The sequence below is a fragment of the Coenobita brevimanus genome, chromosome 95 (genome assembly GCF_032717465.1).
Source record: "Coenobita brevimanus isolate Jiangsu-jjx chromosome 95, ASM3271746v2, whole genome shotgun sequence".
Lineage (NCBI taxonomy): Eukaryota > Metazoa > Arthropoda > Malacostraca > Decapoda > Coenobitidae > Coenobita > Coenobita brevimanus.
Window position 1 is genome coordinate 35,132,813 of NC_137048.1, and position 20,548 is coordinate 35,153,360.

The window sequence follows — 20,548 nt, forward strand, 5'->3', positions numbered from 1 at the left end:
GTTTTATTGTGGGTGTGTCAGATGATTCTCAGTCTTCCATTTACTAATCCTATCATTGCAAATTGCCTACGCTACATTTCATTTCAGATACAACCTCAGGTGATTTCAAGATGGTGATGAGAAAAATAAATACTGTATATATAAAAACTATTATGGTACAAGTTTTGGACAACAGTTATTGAATTTTTAATGAATAAATGGAGCAGGTAAAGTCCAGAAACAAAGAAAAAAAAAGTACATGATTACAGCTATAAACTGAATGCCCAGTGAGAAGACTGTTTCTTTAACAAGCTTGGGTGAAATTATATTAACGTAAAAGAGTTTTCTGGAAGACATACTGGCAATATCAAACAACAGTTACTGTAGTAGGATACAGTACTTGAGGACTGTTCTGCATTTAACATAAAATTAATAAGACAAGCTTGAAAAGCGTTACTGACATATGTACTGTACAAGTACTTGTAAAAATACACCAAAAATCTTTATATTGCATATATGGTTTCAGAAAGTGTGTGTGTGCACTTTGTTTCCTTAAACTATTAAGTGCTGAAAGTTTTGCATGTCTGTGATTCAGTATGGTACCACACTAATGTTCTCCACTGATATAAACCATACCACAGTAAATATGCAGGAACTAAATGCAGCATTCTCTTTCAGATTAATAGTTATTACTGCAACACATCAGACAAGTTGCAACTGATGGAGAATAAACTGTTCATTCACTCAAAACTGCAAAGTTAATTTTCATTAATGTACCCGTCATATCCACTTACACCAGTATCTGAATCTACTACCACTCACAGCTATACTAATTATGGAATAAACATTACATTGTTACCTGATCAATGAAAGGGTTGGAGATACATATTCTTCATGCTTTTCTGAAGAAACAAAGATTTATCACATCTTTCCATTACAACTAAGCCCTACCTGTTACCCAAATGAGCTTTCATACCGTATATGATCAAAATTACCGTACTCCTAATGCATTATTCCCTTTTGTATGAAGATTACTGGTTTATTCTTCCTAATTCCTGATGAATTTATTCATCATGAAAAGCCTTTCTTGTTGAAGAGGCTGAACAATTACCGTGAACCTTTTCGGAAAATTTTTTTTAACAACACATTCTTCTTACCTTTAAATACAATTAACCTTAGGAAAGGCTTCTCATACTCACTGGATTAATAACAGATGGTGGTTTGATAATAATTATATAAATCATTACCAACCAATATCATCCTAACCTCTTTTCCCATCCAAGGATGAGGTGAGGAAATAAATACCTGTACTTTACTATGGCTGGATAAGTGACAAACAAGACAATGCTTAGCAAAATATCTAGGCAATAAAGACACTACCAGTGCGTACTAAACTACGTGGAACAACTTTCCCTTACCTTAAAACTAAGTTGCAAAAACTTTGGAAATAAGACACTATGTACTTGGCTATATGGAACAATTTTTCCTTACCTTAACGTTAAGGATTTCAAGTGAAACAAGCATAAATACAACTCTGCACGGTATACGCATTGAAGACTATTAACGCAACAACTGTAAATAACTTCAACACATCATATAAATATTGCATACTGTCATTTTTAACAACTATATCACTGTCAACACTGATTTTCAAAAATACTTAGCAAACTACATATTGGCTCTACCGTTCATCGAAGGTTGTCACGAGAAAAAACTTCCAAGCTTCATCATTTACCACCACTCCCTCTACAACTCGAAGCCTCCCTCCTTTCTGTACTCCCCTCCAGCTTTCTTCTATCTATCATCTATTCTTCTACTGCCCCATTAGGAGCACAGGGGCCTGGGGCTATGCTACTTACTCCAGATATTTTAGATAAGTGACCAGCTGCACACCCAAGTGGTATTAAGTAAGCAATAAACCCCAACCACCTCTCTGATATAATTCTACAGGTCACATCCAGTTGGAGCACCTTAACCACTGGGTTCTTTCTTCTAGCTACCAAACAAGATATCATCATCAACATCATCGTCTTTCTAATGACGATATCTATAAACAAATACTGTGGGTCAGTCAACAAGTCTGGTTGCCACATACCTGCTAACTGATTCAGATCCATCTGTCAATCATCCAATCGTCAAAACTGCAAGGTTTTGTATCCAACTTGATTCCTTCTTCCCACTGGCTGACTAGAGATCTGCTCCTCCTTACTTGCTCATGTATTCTGAGCTTCTAATAGTCTGCTCCTCCTGAATTCCCCAAACTTCTTAAGCTTCTATGAAGTATTTTGAATGTCAATGCATTCAATTCACATTTGTTCATAATGTGAGATAGACAAAATTTGCAGATCACTTGTGACAACAACAGGCAAAGCTTTTAGTTTGTACTACCCTTGTATAATAACCATTCACACCCTCTGTTGCCTAAAGCTCACTTCTCCTTCCAATTTCCTTGACCAGTCTCTGAATCATATCAGCCATGCCCCGGAACAGAGCCTGTCCATCATCATCATCATCTGAATCCTGAAACTGCTCTTTGTAAGCCAGGTCATCATAGGTGTGAGCCAGGTGTCGGAGGAGAGGGAGAGTGTCATAAAACTGGTAACGGCAGACCTTTACCATGCTGCTCATGGCTGAAACAACTTTGTCCACCTGCAAATGATGAAGAAAATTCTGAGCTCCACCATTTAATTACTGATCATTCAATACCTACTCCATTGCTGGGAAATGTAGATTTCCAAATATTACAATTATAAGCTAAATAACTATACATTAAAAATTCTCATCCTACACGTGATTCTTGTTTGTGGTTACTGTAGTAATATTTCTCAAGTTTTTATTGTTTTTAAACCAGTAAATCATGAGCTAAAATTATGTGTATCATTTTCAGCTGGTTCAGTAAAAGTACCATTTTGTATGCAAACATCCTAAACATTAAATGGACACAGCCTTTCTGGCAAATATGTTTCTCTACTCTACTGTATATTACTAAAGAACTAATACAGAACATAGCAAGATGGAGTGTTATCAGGTAAAATACAGTAATATGACTCATGCATCGTTAAAAATTGACATAAAACCAAAAATAATAATTGGTCAAATTGAACTAAGTGTAGCATACTCACAGTGTCATGATCTGGTCTAAGTGGCATCTGGTTCCTAAGTGCAGCACCCATGTCGTATCGGCGGTCCCGACGGTCAAATGAGGCAACTGTGAGAAGGGATGACACAGCCGGGCACCAGCCACCAGTTGCCAGACGGTCATCAAGCTTAAACCGCTGCAGTTGAAGGAGTCGCTCTCCCTTAGCCTGCTCTCTCTCCACCAGTAGGTCATGCAACAATGCGACCACCTGCACAGCAAAGCAATCAGTTTAGAAACTCCTCAGAAGACACTGGGAACCATAAAAAATAAATTTAAACCAAAACTACTTCAGGGCATTCATTCATCTATTCTATCATAGTTGCTAATCAAAGTATACTGACCAGTGAAATTGAACCAAACAGTACAGTTGCTATTATCACATTCAGTATACCTGTACTGTATGCATCATTCAAATACAATCTTAAAATACTTTACAATAAATATCCTGGAAAATAATAATCCATATAAAGCTTAGTCTTCATATTCTAACTAATACAGTCTATACCAGAGTTTAACCCCTTCCTTTTGAAAGGCCTCTATGCTGGATAAAACTGTCAGGCAATTATTAAAACTAAGATCCATCACCATACTGAATGGATTAACACACAACAACAAAACCAAGCAAACCTTGAGCTGGAGGGGCAGGCTCTGGAAGTCACGTCTATCAAAGAGCTTGCGAAGCGCCTCCATGCCTCCACTCTGCACCAGTACCTGCTGACCATATGGGAACCCTCGTACCAGGCACGACAGAGCAAACACTGCCTTACGAGCCACTCCTTCCTATATCAAGAGAATAAATTCGTGTGACATGACAAGTTACTGACCTAGTGATCAAAAACAATGTGAGGATAGAATGAGTTTATAATAGATGAGGAGTTACTAGTCGACTGATCTAACATCATGAGAAGATAGAAATATTTTTTGAGGGATTGCAAATAATTAGGCTCACTATCTATTTGCTGTCTCTTCCTATTATGGCAGCTATGAAAAAAAGAAGCTCCAAATACTTATTACAACTTACAAATACGAGGGCTTATCAGGCAAACCAAGTCTATGAGTAACCAGTGCTTCATCATCACCATCATCATCCAATCCTGTGTTGCCCGAAGAGCCCAAGGCTAGGCAATTTAGTCCTGCCGTTTAAGATTAGAATGACCCACTTCATTCATCTCTGAGTGGCATTACATGAGCTATAAACCCCAACCACCCCTTGGATATCAACCTGCACTGGCTCAATCTGACTGGAGTGCCATAATTACCCACTAAACCATCAGGTGCAATAATTTGGTTATATGATTACCATCCAGCATAGTAGCTAAACAGTTTCCTGGTGTACAGGAACCCATTTGGCTTGTCACTCAGTGCAGAGTCACCCAAAGGCAGAAGGAGGAAAGAATGAAAGAAAGAAAGACAGAACAGGGAAGGTAAAGTCGCCCATAGACAGAAGGAAAAGGAAAGAATGAAGGAAAGAAAGACAGAAGAGGATGGAAGAAAGAGTGGAAAGGGTAGACACCCGAGAGCAGCGCTTCCTCTGTATAAACCTTTTCTTTTTTAATGAAACTCAGGTGTACACAGAGCCAACACACGTCATAACTTCAAGCATCCTTACCTGCATGTCATAACCTAGAACTTTCAAAACAGATTTTTTTGTCACTCAAGTATAATCAGAACCAACAAAAGAGTAATAACTTCGCATATCCTTACCTGCATGTCATAACCCAGTGCCTTTATAAGCGCCTGCACCAGGCCGGCCTCCACTGCAGCAATCTGAACTTTGGGATTGCTCTGAACAGCTGATCCCAACAGGTGGAAAACATGCTCTTTCACTTTGCTACTGCTAGAATTGACTCCCGGTACGACAATCTCCCTCAGACCACCTGGTGATGTAGAAGGCACAGTAAGGTATAGCCTAAGAGGTAGACATCATCCCTTGCACAGTGTAGGGACCTGAGACTAATCCATTGTAGTTCAGAACACTTAAGGGTAGGTGACTGAGGCCTTCAGCTGATATAAGTCTTCTTCTGAGAATTTATACTGTACACTGAAGGGATTAGATATTGCTTACATTAATCCCATGAATGAGAGATGTCTTTCCTCAGGCAAATAAAATTATCTTACTGTAGCAAAAATAGCCTATGTATGGTATTAAATATCATCATGGAGAGGGAGTTAATCAGTTTTCACCCCATTAATGACACACAAATTATACATTCATTCATTCATCATCTAATCCAGTGTTGCCCCAGGAGAAGCATAGGAGCCTGGGACTAGGCAAGTTGGTCCTGACATTTAAGATGACTGACCAGCCTCACTCATCCCTGATATACAGGTACCATAATACTTTTCCTCTGGTGGTTTAGAAAACACTTTTATGTGGTACCACCAATACAGCCTGGCAACTATGTTGCCTGGCGATATAAAACTGTTTATAAACTCCCACCCTATCCTCTGAATGGCTAATGGACTATGGAAGAAGAGCAACTTCAGTCTGCAGTCCAGTGGGTTAACTTCAGATGAACCATGAGCTACATCAAAACAACACCTTTTTCCTCCCCCATCCACTTACCCATATCAATGAAGTTGATGGCATTATCGTACTGATGCACAAGGTATTCAAGATCTTCCAGAATGACAGCTTTCTCATCATCAGACTTTGTGTCCTGGTACTGACTCATCAGTTTGTTCATGATGTCTAGGTCTGTCTCCACATTAAGGTTCAGCTCAGCAAAATCTTCTTTCAGCTCTTTATATGAACGAAATTTCCCTCGAGACTGAGCAGCTGCTTCTTCACTTTCCTGGAATATAACAAGAAAAAAATTTCTTTCTTAAGCAATAAATATTCTTCCAAACTGCTGGTAGCATTTCCCACAATGTATATCCAAAACATACTAGCAAGCAATTTTTGCAATATTATTCAAAACTAGCTTAAAAAGTCCTTCAAACATTAGCACCATGTAACAAGGCTAGAACATATTGTAGCAAGTAATGTAACAGATACTTGTGGATATAAATACAATTGGAGTTCAACATTAGTAGTTAATTTCACGGACGGTTAATTCCACCGATGTGATTTTATCATTACCATCATCTGGATCTCCTTTCCCACCCTAGGGCAGGGTGAGGAGTAGCAACGTCCAGACAGTCATAAATATAAATGGAGAGACTAAGATGAGATTTAAGTTACATGTAGCTTTTTTGAAAATGTATCCAATCACACTGTACAACAGTAACAAAATATCACTCAGCATGATCCAGCATCTTTTAAGTAATGACAAGGCATGTTATTACACCAACAAACTAAGACACAGGCATGATATTCAACTTCAGGAATTGAGTTACCATTATAAACCTCCAAAATTTCAGTTGATTCTGACAATGCACACCATATGCTACAAATATCAACTCCCTGAGCAAACATACACGTGAACACATGCTTATACAGAGCACCCTAAATGTGATATGAAAAACAGGATGTACAGTACCTCAGGAGTAAGACCATCATCGCTCCTGATGTGCTTCAATGCCTCAATAACACTCTCCCTTATCAGAGACGACCTGGTATCTTCCTCTGGTGCACTAGCTTCCTTTATGTCATCATCATCAGACGGGGTGTTTGTGGCAATGACTGCACTTTTCAAACCAGTGTGACCAGTTTTGCTCAGCCTTTCTACTGACTCCTGATACTCCGATCCATCATCACCATCCATTAACTTAGCCTCCTTGAGTCCAGTTTGAAGATTCATCCTAATGTGGAGGCCAGGCAGCACAGTCTGATCTACCATGGAAAAGCTGCAGGTCAATCAAGTGATACCTGAGAGAAGTCAATACAGTACAATACAGTACTGGGGAAATTTTCCTTCACCTACTCCCTCATCTACAGGTATTATATCCAGGGGTATATGCACTGTCCATTACAATATTCTGCTAGCAATACAGTACTTGATAACTGTATTGCATACCCACTAAAGACTGTTTCTGAAATACCAATACCCAATACATCCGCTACTACATACCTTGATAATGTTCATCATCATCATCATCATCATCATCATCACCATCCGGACCTCCTTTCCCACCCAAGGGCAGGGTGAGGATAATGTTCCCTTGATAAAATAATATAACAGCTATTACCGTACATACCTTGATAATGTTACCTTGATAAAATAACTTAGTTAACAGTTCAAACCAATCACTGAGTTAGAACCTAGGAAATAAATCTATACCTGACAGTGTTAGTTGCAATATAAACCAGACCTGTAAAAGACAAGATACCGTATATACACCTGTATTCACTCCCTCTTGTGCTCCCAATGGAAGTGTACCCCAATACTGTGCAGCAATGGGTATCTATGAACAAAGTGGTCAAATAAATGAGCAGTTTTCAAACAAATACTGTTCCAATGACAATAAGGAGGAGTAGGAGGAGGAAATGGAGAAACTCCCTCAGTGTTATACGGCTATACACAGTAACTACAGTATATACAGTACACTTACATTTCAATGAACATTTGAACTGCTTTGTGTATACAGTATTGCTTTATGGTGCCATGAAGTATTCAAATGGATAAAACAAACTACACTTTAATAGTGAAACTGCATTTCATGTAAGCCTATCACCAATTCACTTACCAGGTTCAACAGTTTGCCATTCTTTGGTTGGAATAAAAATTTTCTTTGTATCAACAGGTTTTGGTGAGGTGGCTTCTTCCACTGCTTCTTCCTCAACAGTTGCTTCATCCTGTTGCTCTGTTCGTTCTCCTTCAGTCTTGACCAATCCTGCCTGGTGGTCATGGTTGTGTGTGCCCACCACCATAATCAGGAACTCCACCATCAACAACAATGCTATACCAACTGCTCTCGACTTCATCCTTGGTGTACGCAACAGTTCTGAAATGTAGACACTATGCATTATGATGGTATAGATGCTGTACTACAAGTACCACATAAAATTACAAAACTAGCAATACTGATGAAGTACAAAAAGTTTTAAATAATACAATATACACTGTATATATATATATATATATATATATATATATATATATATATATATATATACAGTGGAGTCTCTTTTATCCAAAATTATTTTAACCGTAACATGCCATTAACAGTAAGGTTTACTAAAACGTTCTCTTTTCGATTAACCGCAAAAATCTGAGAGCTATCTGAAAATTCAAACACAAAATTGATGGAAATAAAAGGAAAACAGTTGTGCTAACTCTGAAACGGAAAACAGAAATATGTAACAAGACAGAATGTGGTGTAAACAGAAGTGTGTTGATAAAAGAATACAACGTTGGCTCAACCGCTCTCTAAGACATACACAAACAGAAAGAAAAACTTCTCAGGCCACATAGCCTGTTCCTTTGTATCCTACACATTATTACAGTATCTTTTATACGAAAAAATCGATTAAACGAAACATTTAAAGTCCCATGATTTTCGGATAAAAGAGACTCCACAATATATATATACAGTATATATATCTATTGCCAGACGCCACAATCCCGTAAGGGGTGGCCATTTGACTTTGAGTTATTTGTTTTATGGGGAGGGGCACTAATCCTCCACCAACCCACTTGTTGACACGTAGGGAGCACGTATGATTTGGTTATATGGTTACCACCCAGCGTAGTAAATGGTTTCTTGGCTTACAGGAAACCATTTGGTAGTATATATATATATATATATACCGTATATATATACAAAACCAAATCTACAACAGGCATAGACAGTAAGGAGGCATATCAACACCCCCCCACCCATTTTTGCCAGACAAATGTTTATGCCACTGATACGATAATAAAAGAACAATGTTAGTGACCAACACATATGCAATAAATATCTTACACAAATGTTGTCATAGAATCATTTCATTGAAAAAAAGGATTTGATAATAAATTTTGAGGGATTTGGTAATGAGCTAGCATGGATTCATATGAGGTAGCTTATTCTGCCAGGGTCACCTCCCTCCATTTTCGAAGTCCTGGATCTGGCCCTGTATATAATCTCATCCATTACCTTATTTACCTTCAAGAAGTTCCATTCCTCTGACTGCACAATGAAGTTTGTATGTCAGTCATGAAAATGTGAGCCATCTGCCGCAGAAACTCTGATCTAACACCACCACTACTGAACCTAGTAATACTGTGACTGTGCTTCAGTAGTTTCAATATATGGTGGGTTAGGTTATGTTAGATTAGATTAGATCAGGATGATCAGGTGGGGTGAGATTAGGTTAGGGATCATTTCCCTAACCTTTCAGAGCAAACTAAATGCACTTTCGAATTTCACAGTCCCTCTGAATGGCTTTCAAACACTTCGTCGATGTCCACTAAGGCCATCAACGCCCACCGTGTGATAGGGAATGGATGTCCAAGCTCAGTTTGCATGTCCATTCTGTGCTGCACACAACATTCACAGGTCCTCGTGTGATACCCGCTTGACAGTGCTGAATGTGGTGAGGGATGGAGGAGGGACCACAGGGAGAGAGGAAGATGAGAGGTAATGGAGGGAGGACAGGGGGAGAGCCTAGTGCATCACCATATGCATTTAGATGCACTCACTTCAAACCTAAGGAGGAATCGAGTGTTCGGACTAACGAATCGACGGCCATTCAGATTGTGGGAATGTTCCCCCATTTCATTTGTTCGGTCTAGCGAATTGTCAGTTAGGGATGCACCAGATCTCAGGGTATGACAGTACGGTATTTGATAGGAGCATGTGGAGTTGCACAGAAAGACAGACTGACAAATAAGGAAGTGAAGAAGCATTGTGGTGTGGATGTGCACGAAACAGAAAACATTAGGAGAAATACACTGAGGTGATTTGGCCATGTGGAGAGGAAGGGGAGCAAGAGACTGACAAGGAGAGAGTATGTGAGTGAGGTGGAGGGGGGGAGAGGGAAACGAAGGATGAGGATGATATGGAGGGATGCAGTGGAAAGGTATACGAGAGATGGGATGCGAGCTGGGGGTAAGGCAGTGAAATGGCGGGGAACAGAGCAACATGGAGGCAATTTGTTAGTGGCCACCCCTTGTGGGACTGAGGCATCTGGCAATAGACAGACAGAACAAGAATTTAATTATAAAGCACAAATAACGTCCACCTCACTCAGCCATCACCAAAAAAGTTGCCAGGATATAGAGCTGGAGTCACAGGCTCAGTAACGAGTGGGGAAAGGGTGGCTGAATCAGTACAGGTGGACTGCAGTTCTAATGGACTCAGGTTCGAATTCCCGCTGGGGCAGGGAACAATTTAAGAATTTGAATTTCATAAAAGCAGACTTTACTGATCAACCAAAAGACCCGCCAACATGTCGTAAAAGTATCCCTGCTCATACCGATACCAATGCGCCAGTCCTGCATGAAACAGCCCTAGCATGTATTCAATATGGATGGTGGGTGTTTATGCCAAAGTGGTGATATGTGCAGGTGTATGGTATGCAGGACAACTGGGCCTTGGGGACAGGCTGTGAAGCCTATGCCCAGTCGAACACATTAAAATAAAAAAAAATAAAAAAAATTGTTGTAACTCAGTGCTCATGAAGGAACGCTGACAATTTTTGGCCAAACTCAAGCAAAAGCAGTACAATGCCTGTTTCACTTGGGGTGCTGAAGTTTATCCGTTCTGGGCACACTTTCACTATGTCTTGACACTGATAATGTTCACCCTTACAGTCAGGTCTGGCTGAAGTACTATACCAATCTAAATAATGCCGTGGCTAGAATGAAATTATGAATTTGCACATATGTTGACTGTTTGCCAATGCCCATCATCCCTTCTACTAACACTGGCTAATAAATAGTCATACGAAACACGATACAGCACTCTGAATGACCGGTGCACTGCGTCAATTATTCACTTACCTGAGACTTACGACAAACTGTGTGTTTCCTTTGACGATATATGTATTCCTAACTCAAGATCAAAGAAATATACAGTCCTGTGGGCACGTGCCCTTATATTTAAACACCCAGATGGAGTAATATCATTCTGCTTCGTGTACCAACCCTGGAGTTACACGTCAGTTTGAAGCAGGGTTGCCAAGTCGGTTGGCTCTGTTTTCGCCCAATCCTACAAGTAAAATAGCCCCCAAAATAGCCAACTTGATTAAGAACTGCACGACAAAAATATGCTACTTGCAACTATGATTATGAGAGCACATGTAAATAATGCATAATTGGTACGGTTAATCACAGATTAAAAGCGTATGGGAAAGAAAAAAATATTGAAGGGATTACACCACGTTTCCTTTTTGGTCTCTACAGTCTAACAAAAGCATTATCTTAACTTTATATCGACCGAGACCTACCAGTTATAAGAAAACAGTAAGAGTATACTCTAATAATGCAACATTTTTATGAAGACTTCGACTAGTCTTGGTATTTTCCTTATAGGATTCACTAGTTTTCAAAACCTCGAATATGCAACACACTATCCTCGATCATGAGTTTTCAGCAGTATTTAGTTGCTGATTGACTGAAATGTTTATTAGTTATTGTAAAAGTATACAGAGCACATACAACAAACGGAGTTTCTTAAATGACTTCGCATAGGTAGACTGATATGGGTCATATTAAATAATAACAGGGTACTGTAAGACGCTACCGGTAGGCTAATAAATAAGCTGCAGTGCAAATAAAAGGAACACAGGTTTCCGTTTAAACCCACTCATGAATGTCTGTTTTATTCACGTTGTGGCTTAGCTGCTATTGTATTGTTTAAAAGGAAGTATCTATCTGCAGAGAAAGAGGTGGTGGAATCTTTCATATGGTGAGGCAAGTCTCCTGAAATCCATAATGATTAATTTTGTTTACCACTACCACTAAATAACCTACTGTACGGTATCCTTACTTATTTTTGCCAAAAATTTATCATAAACCACTTTAAATCTCCACTCCAAGGAACATCTTTAAATATGTAATCTGACGCAGTTCGTTCCGAATAACAAGAAAATTACAAGCTATCAAAAAAAAAAAAAAAAAAAAAAAAAAAAAAAAAGCCTCCTAACCCACACACGTTTTCCCGGCTCTTAAAAATAGCCCAATCGTGCGGCAAAACAGTAACCTTGGCAACTTGGGTTTCAAGCTGTTTGTTTACGTTTAAACGAGCCTAAATCTTTTGTGAAATTTCAGATATTATCGAAAATACTACTTACTTTATTGAAATGTAAAAGTCTCCTTTAAAAACTGCAACTTATTGTATTTTGCAAGTTATTCGGTCTCTAAAAGAATAATTTATTTACTTTTAATATTTTACCACACAATGTTGAAAGTAACTTTTGGAATATAAATAAAATTATATTACACAAAAACCCTGTAAAAAAAAAAAAGGATAAATATAGTGGCGAGTATGGTGAACTGGTGATGCTGTCGGGAGGGGGGGGGATGTAGTGGTAGGGGAGCAGTAAACATCCAGCAGGTCACCCCGGCTACAACATACTCTTCACAGATTGACTCGCAGATCACCGCCAAGATGTTTCAGTTTGACTTTTTAGACGAGTTAAGACGGATGAGCATACGTCAGGTCTGTCAGGGTGCAATATTTAGTCTGGATCTAGAGTAACAGCCTTTTGTTTTCGGTTCAGCACTCGACAGAGCGTCGTGTCGAGCCCCTGCTTGACAGTTGATAAGGTCGCTATTTTCATGCTTGATTAATGAGGCCATGGACGCGTAAATTTTTTAGAAGGTAGAGGGTTTAAATTCACATGGTTTGAAGGCTGGAGGTTACATAAGAGGTAACTCGGGCACAAATAACTTTTCCATGGGTAAAATAAATATAAGCACTGCACATAGAGCTCTTATTAGGATGATACAGATTTTAACAGAAACTGCAACTGGAATGGAAGTATTTCCTATTTATATCTCACTATTTACAAACCTTTCTTTGGAGCTTCTGTCACCACAGCTGTACAATACGTGACTTCTTTCTATTAAAAAATAAAACTGCCTGTGAAACATCCATAGTTCCTTCTTTTCTTGGTTTTTGGTACCTAGTTGCAATGCCACAGATGTGTGTCCTCTCTATACCAGCACAGATTGCCACACTGAAGACCACCTCATTTTTTCATAACACATGGTTTTGTGGAAAGTCGACTGGCCACATTATTTAAAATAGAAAGGCCAATGATTTTGTACAGAGAAGGCGAACACTACACAACACGAGGATGTTTTGAAATGACATGCCGCGAGGGTAACCCCAGGTCAAATTGGCGTCAGTCAAGTCAAAAACTGGCCTCAAATTGGCCAGGACAGCGCTGTTGCCATATTGATGATAACACCTCGTACCCTGTTTGGGTAATTTAAATCATTTTCAGGGAATTGATGAGTAGTTCGGTGAAGGCTTGCTTGGTGGTAGCAGTGGTCCACATACAGTCACAGGGTGATGGTCTGTGCGTAGGTCATATGGCTCGGTAAAGTATTTATGTGATGAGAATGAAACCTCCAGATGCATTTGTGACAAAAACAGTGGACACCCTAACCCCCTATAAATTCAGGAGACTGTCGTAGAACACTGATATCACTGATGGGCTTATCTGAATATAGCAGTAATCCTACCAAGTATTCAAAGCCTGGACTTCTATACTACTGATGGGGAAGGATTTTTTTTTTTTCTACTGTACAGTCATTAAGCTTGGCAGTCTTGATTGTTGTGCCGCATATTATTATACTGGTCTGTGCCATGGTTCCTGACATTGTATTTTGTGTTTCAGCTCTTCTATCAATTCCTGAACTTTGCCATGATCGTCTCATCAGCTCTTATGATCTGGAAGGGTCTGATGGTTGTGACTGGGAGTGAGAGTCCCATTGTTGTCGTTCTTAGGTAAGCCAGGAAGTTACTTTGCTTTGCACCAAAGCTACTTTAAATAAACAGTACCCTTGTGAATGTTTCCTAGAAGAGTACAGTTTCCATATTATTCTCTTACTGTGAAAGTTACAATATCCACAATTGCATGCAGGTGTTCTGTGTTGTCATCATATGTAGTATATGGTATACTCTGCTTAGTGTTCAGGTTATTGGAGTGGTCCAGTTCTCATGGATGAAAACAGGCCAACTATAGTATACTAATGCCACTTATTATACTCTGCAGTGGTAGTATGGAGCCAGCTTTCCAGCGGGGAGACCTGCTCTTCCTCACCAACTATGACCATGAGCCCATCCGTGCGGGAGAAATTGTGGTCTTTAAAGTAGAGGGCCGAGACATCCCCATTGTACACAGAGTTATGAAGGTCCATGAGAAGTGAGTATTTGTTTGTGGCCACCCCAAACGGGATTGAGGCGTCTGGCAATAGAAATAGACATTCAGTCCTCACTTTAACTCCTTGAATCCAGTGATATATTTTTATGTTCTTTCAGTTCAGGAGAGATGTTTATAGCTGGAAAGGTTGGAGCAGTCTTCATATTAACAGTGTCAGTAAGAGAGGCCTTTCTTAGGTTGAGCATAGTGGTGTGAAGTAGCAAGAGTAAACCAATAAAGTACCTCATGAGAGTTAAGGGTTAAAAGCCTAGGACGGGTGTAGACAAAATGCCAGCTTAAGGGAAATAATGTCGAGATATACTTCCACTTGTAAAAAAAAAAAATCTGACGCTAAAACAACTTTTTGGCAGTTTATGGTGAACTGTAAGTGCAAAATAGCCAACTCATAACCAGGAGTTGCTCTGTTCGGAAGTTGATATTTTTACCTTACAGGGAGGATGGAGCCGTGAAGTTCCTGACCAAGGGTGACAACAACAGTGTAGATGATCGGGGCCTGTACGCTAATGGTCAAGCCTGGCTCAACCGCAAAGATGTGGTAGGCCGGGCGCGGGGTTATGTTCCCTTCATTGGCATAGTTACCATCATCATGAACGACTACCCGAAGTTCAAGGTAGGGATCTTTAGTTTAGCTACATTCTGTATTTGGTTTTGTGTTGCGAGATGAGTGCCATGTTACAGAACATGGCACTGATTGTTAAAGTGCTGTAACTGATATATAAATTCTGTGCTGTAGCCGGATGATAATGTATTGATCGATGTAGCACTATGAACGTGCTGAAGGAGTCTAGTAAGGGTTACACGTCTTGTATATATTCGCTTTATATACGGTAGCTGAATTTGTCTCAGACATAATGCATACCAGCTACAGATGGTACTTATTTTTATGTTTATGCTTGGTTGGATTTTTTTCGTTATTCAATGTAATGTATCTACACCATTTTATTTGAACACTAGTAACATGGTTGTTGTATGTAGCAAGATGTACATATTCAAGTCGTCAAAGCTCAAAAATTTACGTATAAAATGGATAAAATGAAGGTTCGATGTTTCAGAAAGAGGCAGGAGGTTAAGATTTTTTTCAGTGTCGCAAGGCCATTCCAGAGGAACTCAAACATAAGATAGCTTTTTTTTTTTTTTTTTTTTTTTTTTTTAAATAAATAAGATGCTGGGACATATAATGCTCAAAAGGATTGAAATTGTGTGCCGAGGAAGACCTGCAGAGTTAACTGTTTGTATATTTGAAAGACGATTGAGAACATTGTACTAGTTAAGTCTCACATTATGATTCTTACTTAACAAAAAGTGAGAGGAAAAGAGAAGGTACAAATTGTGAGCATATATATGAGTGACTCAGATTAGTATAATAAAAACCATAAGAGGGTAGTTTGGAAATTAAAGATTTGCACTTGACACAAAGAACTTGGATATTTGCAAAGCAGTACTGGAAATCAAAATTTTCCCGTCTTGAAAGTAGGGTGGCCAGGAGTATGGAAGGAACAGCTATGGTATTGGACCATACCTGACAGAACCTGTACAGATAGTCAAAAAACAGATTATGGAGGGTAAGGTGCCCTAAGGCATCACTGTTGGAGATAAACCCCAGAACTTTTGAAATGAGATTGAAGCATTTGCCAGTAGGTGATACAAGGTTGGGCACTGACATAAAGGATTTTTTTTTTTTTTTTTTTTTTTTTTTATGTCTGACTCTGGGCATAGGCTTCACAACCTGCTCCCAAGGCCCAGTAGTCTTCCTACATACCATACACCTCTACATGTCACCACTTTGGCGCTAACACCCACTGTCCATATTGAATACATGCTAGGGCTGTCTCATACAGGACTGGTGTGTTGGTATTAGGTGGGGTATTTTTACAACATGCATCTGCTTCAAGATTTTTTCCCCTCTGTTATATTTCCTTTCATAAATATCAACAATAAAAAGAACACGGTAGGTGGGGGCACTTACCATCCACTCACTGGATGTAGTGCTGCTCTTGGGTGTATGCCCATTCCTCTCTTCCCTCCATTCCTTCCTTCCTCTTCTGTCTTTCTTTACTTAATTCTTTCCACGTCCATCTGCCTATGGGTGACTTTACACTCCTTCTTTTGTCTTTCTGTGCTTCATTCTTTCCTCTTCCTTCTGCCTGTGGGTGACTCAACACTGAGTGACAAGCCGAATGGTTACCTGTACACCAGGAAAAACTAGGAAACCATTTACTACACTATTTGGTAACCATATAACCAAATTATGGCACTTGGTGGTTTAGTGGGTAAACACGGCGCTCCAATCAGATTGAGCCGGTAAAGGTTTGTATCCAAGGGGTGGTTGGGGTTATTACTGACGTAATGCCACTCAGGGAAGAGTGAGACTGGTCACTCTCATCTTAAATGTCATGACCAACTTGTCCAGCCCCAGGCCCCTACATTCCTCATGAGGCAACGAAGGATTGGATGATGAATAGATGGAATAAAGAACACTACCTGGTCCCATGTATTTCGGGTTTTTGAGCTTTGACAGTAGTAGAGTAACGGTACACTCACACCAGTTGTTTCCATTTCAGTATGCTGTGTTGGCTGGCTTGGGTATATTTGTCCTAATTCACCGAGAATGAGAGGAAGAAGAGTGCACTTAAGAAGAAACTGTGTAGGAATACAAATCCCATTTCAAGCCACCTGACAGAAGTACAGTAGACATCCAACATATATTTGTTATACAGTAGTCATATGTTGCCCTTTTTATTGCCTTTGTTTAGCACCTGTTGCAGATTTTGTAATAAAAATGGAAATGCATTTAGTTTCTGTCCAATGGCCTATATTTTCACATTATTCTTGCTACCTCAAATGGCTTTATTAATTATGGGCAGGCCATTTGCAGTGATGGGGCTGGAAGTAAATCTTCATTAACCCCTTCACTACCTGATGTCTTTCCCTAAACTGTGTACAGTATATCTTCTGAGGGTAGCAAGAATGAAACCTAAAATACACAGTTGGATTTAAAGGGAACATTTACACAGTTGGATTATATATACCTCTTGTAGTGTATGAGGGTAAATACTGCTAAAAATGCCAGGAGGTTGGAGTGTTGCTTGAGGCCACTGCCATATATTGGGTGTCTTCTGTATGGGAGTCAGATGGTTAACTCTTTGACATCAAAAGCATGGTTACAAGTTTGAACATTAAAGTTTAAAGTAAAATTTGATTGTATAAATTAATCATTAGAGCACTATGCATTTTTGGTCATTAGTGTTAGAATGAGGTGGATCTGAGAACCAGGGCTATTTTTTAAACAGGCAAGCAAGTTTTTGTAAGTACAGTAGAATGTTGCTAAAGTAATGTGAACTTTGCATCAGGGGTTACCTACATGAGACTGAATGTGTACTATGTGTATATAATGAGTACTGTACCTGTACTATTATTTCTTGCACTTGAGTGACTGACTAATCATTCATGAATATTGCACAGTGTGTATGCATATGAAGATGATGACGTATTCATATGTCTGAATATTTTTCATGTTGTACTGTATTATATGTTTGATATGTCAGACAGTTCATGTAAATTATTTGAAGGATTATTGGTTACTGTATTACTATAGTTGATACTGATGGTTTGTTGAGCCAGGTATATATTCAGTTAATCATGGTAAACTACACTGCGATAGATGTTTCCATCACTGTGTGCTTTGTAGATGTTTCTTTGTAAAAGGTGCAAATATTTAGGAAAACAAAGATGGTACCTATAAGCAGTTAAAGTTTCGGTTACTGAGGTCACTAGATACTATCCATACAAAGTTTTCCAAAAGCTTTTCATAGTTTGTAGAATAACAGTTTTTGATAGATGATAAAATATATATACACTAGAATGTTTGAAAGGTGTTTGAGGTGATGGGATGTTTTCGGTAAATTTCATTTCTACTTTTTAAAACAAATATCTTGCACTTCAGGAAGATTTTGTGTTTCTGAAATGCTGTAATGTACACATGTCCTGTATATGATACATGGGTGACTACAGGTTTATTATATAAATAAACATGTGGAAGCTGAAGCTGATTAATGAGTATCAGTTACTGGCAGATCTCATTTGTGAAGAAATGCCCATTTTTGTCATTGCTGTACTTATATTTAACATTTATTTTTATATGGTGTACAGTAACATTTTATGATGTCTTACATTTGTTTATTGCCATCACCAATTTTATTTGGTTCTGGGGAGCCCTTGTAATGCTGAGTCTCCATTAACTACTTCAAGGGCTCACTTTTAAGCCAGATAAAATCATCCACTGTAGGAAGATTAAAATAAAATGAGGCATCATCTTTCCGATGGAGTTAAATACACAGATACTCGAGTTTCTTATCACTGATTCACCAATAATGCAAGTTTTGAATGACGTAATTTATACGAAGTAGTGTAAAATATCATAAATGCAAACAAATTTTAATACAGCATTTTATGTTCATTGATCCCTGCTGAAATCTTCTCCAATATGAATAAAATGTGACTTTTTAGTATGTGTTCCAGCAACTTTGTATGATACTGTACTGTAATAGTTATGTGCTTTAAACATTAATTGTGTGGTTAGCTCTCTACATCTTCATCATTACGAGGTAGACTTCGTGTATTTTTGGTGTTTTCTAAAATATTCTGAGAAGTCGCAGTACAGTTTACACCCATTCTACAAAACTCATCATATTCTTATCAAGAATACTGGTATATTATTGTACAGTAATTACCACTTACTTTGTCTTTACATAGATTTATGAATTTTTATCTCCTTTGATACAATGATATATTTTCCTCTGTATTTCTTGCTGCCTCCCAGTGGTTGTATTCATAGTAGGAGAGTCTTTTCATAGTAGAGTGGTTAGAGATGGTCTTCATTAACCTCTTGAAAACAAAAGGACTTTCCTATGTGAAATAAAATCATCTAAAGCAGCCAGAACAGAATACAAAAATATGTCATGGGACTGAATGGGTTAATGGGGTCTCTTCAAGCATACAGTATAGTTATCATGGAACTTGATAAATGTTTATGTAAGTGTAAGCTTAACTCTTATTGCTCTGCTGCTGGATGAGACTTGAAATTTTTTGCATCCATTAGTGTTGACTTTTCTGTTGGTGAGCTGCATAACAGACCTGTTGATAGGCTTATTATATACTGCTCCTTTTTTATGTTTAAGAAGTGTGAGTTTGTCGTAGTATTGAAATAAACATGCAAGATTGTTGATTCTGCAAGAATATAATGTACTACAGGTATTTGCCTTTACAAGTGCAGCAACTGTTGGCTAAGCATAATGAATGCACATGATATTGGTATTACATATTTTTGTAATCAAAATACCTGCCCTTGTGGGTATCATTCAAGACACCATGTTTAAAATGGATGCTGTGGAAGTATGGCATCCTGTCTTGTTAGATGTTCTTTTCAGTTTAATGGAAGCATTTTAGTGAAAGGTTTGTGTAATGTTAGAATGGCTGCTTGAAGTTTTCTTTATTATCTCTACAAGAAACAATCACTTTTGAAAATATGATGATGGTAAATATATATACCGGTACACTTATTACGATCTTGGGTGATAAACATTTATAGCATTCTCAGTCTTCTTGTGCAGGTTGTTGCTTCCTATTTGTGAATGTGTCCATTCCATCATTTGAATAAATTTTTTTTTTTATATGTTACTATTTTACCATCCTTCTTCAAAACAGTATTGCCTTGTTACCTAATTGCACTGAAATACTCTGCAGTATATAACTCGAAAATAATCAGTAATCTCGTTAAATATGGGAGTACACATGACAAGGATTGCACTCTTATCTCAACATGATAAACAGATCTCGACAAAGTTTTGAAAGATAAATTAAATCACAAAGCAAGACGTATGACATGATGAAAATAGAATTATTAAAGTCAGATAAACATTTGTATGCTCCCACAGTCCCACAGTACTCTCCAGGGGGCTGTAGTTTCTTATGCTAAGTAAAAGGAATAGCATTGATGTCATTTCAGGTCTCTATTGGGCATATGCTACACTAAGTATCTTGAAAGAAATCCCTCCTGCTTCAGAAATGAAGTATTGTGTCAAACCTTGTATTTTTATTATATGTGCTTCATTTTTATACAATTATTTATGGTACATCTGCCACTTTGTAATTTGAACTTCAGCACGCAAGGC

General features: G+C 38.5%; 2 protein-coding genes across 2 annotated transcripts; one reads left to right on the forward strand and one right to left on the reverse strand.

Annotated features, from left to right (window-relative positions):
* Positions 1 to 2,330: 2,330 nt before the first annotated feature.
* On the reverse strand, positions 2,331 to 7,985 carry Sil1 (Sil1 nucleotide exchange factor). The gene is made up of 7 exons (XM_080283018.1): positions 7,748 to 7,985; positions 6,601 to 6,893; positions 5,685 to 5,913; positions 4,823 to 4,995; positions 3,746 to 3,898; positions 3,102 to 3,326; positions 2,331 to 2,628 (listed from the first exon to the last, which is right to left on the reverse strand). The coding sequence occupies exons 1-7, from the start codon at positions 7,983 to 7,985 to the stop codon at positions 2,401 to 2,403; spliced, it is 1,539 nt and encodes a 512-aa protein (XP_080139144.1). The 3' UTR covers positions 2,331 to 2,400.
* Positions 7,986 to 12,525: 4,540 nt separating this feature from the next.
* twr (signal peptidase complex catalytic subunit SEC11 homolog C twr) lies at positions 12,526 to 20,049 on the forward strand. The gene is made up of 5 exons (XM_080282947.1): positions 12,526 to 12,646; positions 13,833 to 13,942; positions 14,211 to 14,360; positions 14,811 to 14,988; positions 16,940 to 20,049. The coding sequence occupies exons 1-5, from the start codon at positions 12,596 to 12,598 to the stop codon at positions 16,988 to 16,990; spliced, it is 540 nt and encodes a 179-aa protein (XP_080139073.1). The 5' UTR covers positions 12,526 to 12,595; the 3' UTR covers positions 16,991 to 20,049.
* The last annotated feature ends 499 nt before the right edge of the window (positions 20,050 to 20,548 follow it).

Bases quoted from the DNA above. Each gene is read 5' to 3' on its own strand.
- Sil1 (XM_080283018.1), bottom strand. From the start codon at position 7,985: ATGAAGTCGAGAGCAGTTGGTATAGCATTGTTGTTGATGGTGGAGTTC. The intron at 3,899-4,822 runs GTAAGGATATGC...CTCTTGATATAG, and splicing joins CACTGGGTTATGACATGCAG to GAAGGAGTGGCTCGTAAGGC. The intron at 2,629-3,101 runs GTGAGTATGCTA...CATCATTTGCAG, and splicing joins TTAGACCAGATCATGACACT to GTGGACAAAGTTGTTTCAGC.
- twr (XM_080282947.1), top strand. From the start codon at position 12,596: ATGTTTCAGTTTGACTTTTTAGACGAGTTAAGACGGATGAGCATACGT. The intron at 14,361-14,810 runs GTGAGTATTTGT...TTTACCTTACAG, and splicing joins GTTATGAAGGTCCATGAGAA to GGAGGATGGAGCCGTGAAGT. The intron at 14,989-16,939 runs GTAGGGATCTTT...TTTCCATTTCAG, and splicing joins ACGACTACCCGAAGTTCAAG to TATGCTGTGTTGGCTGGCTT.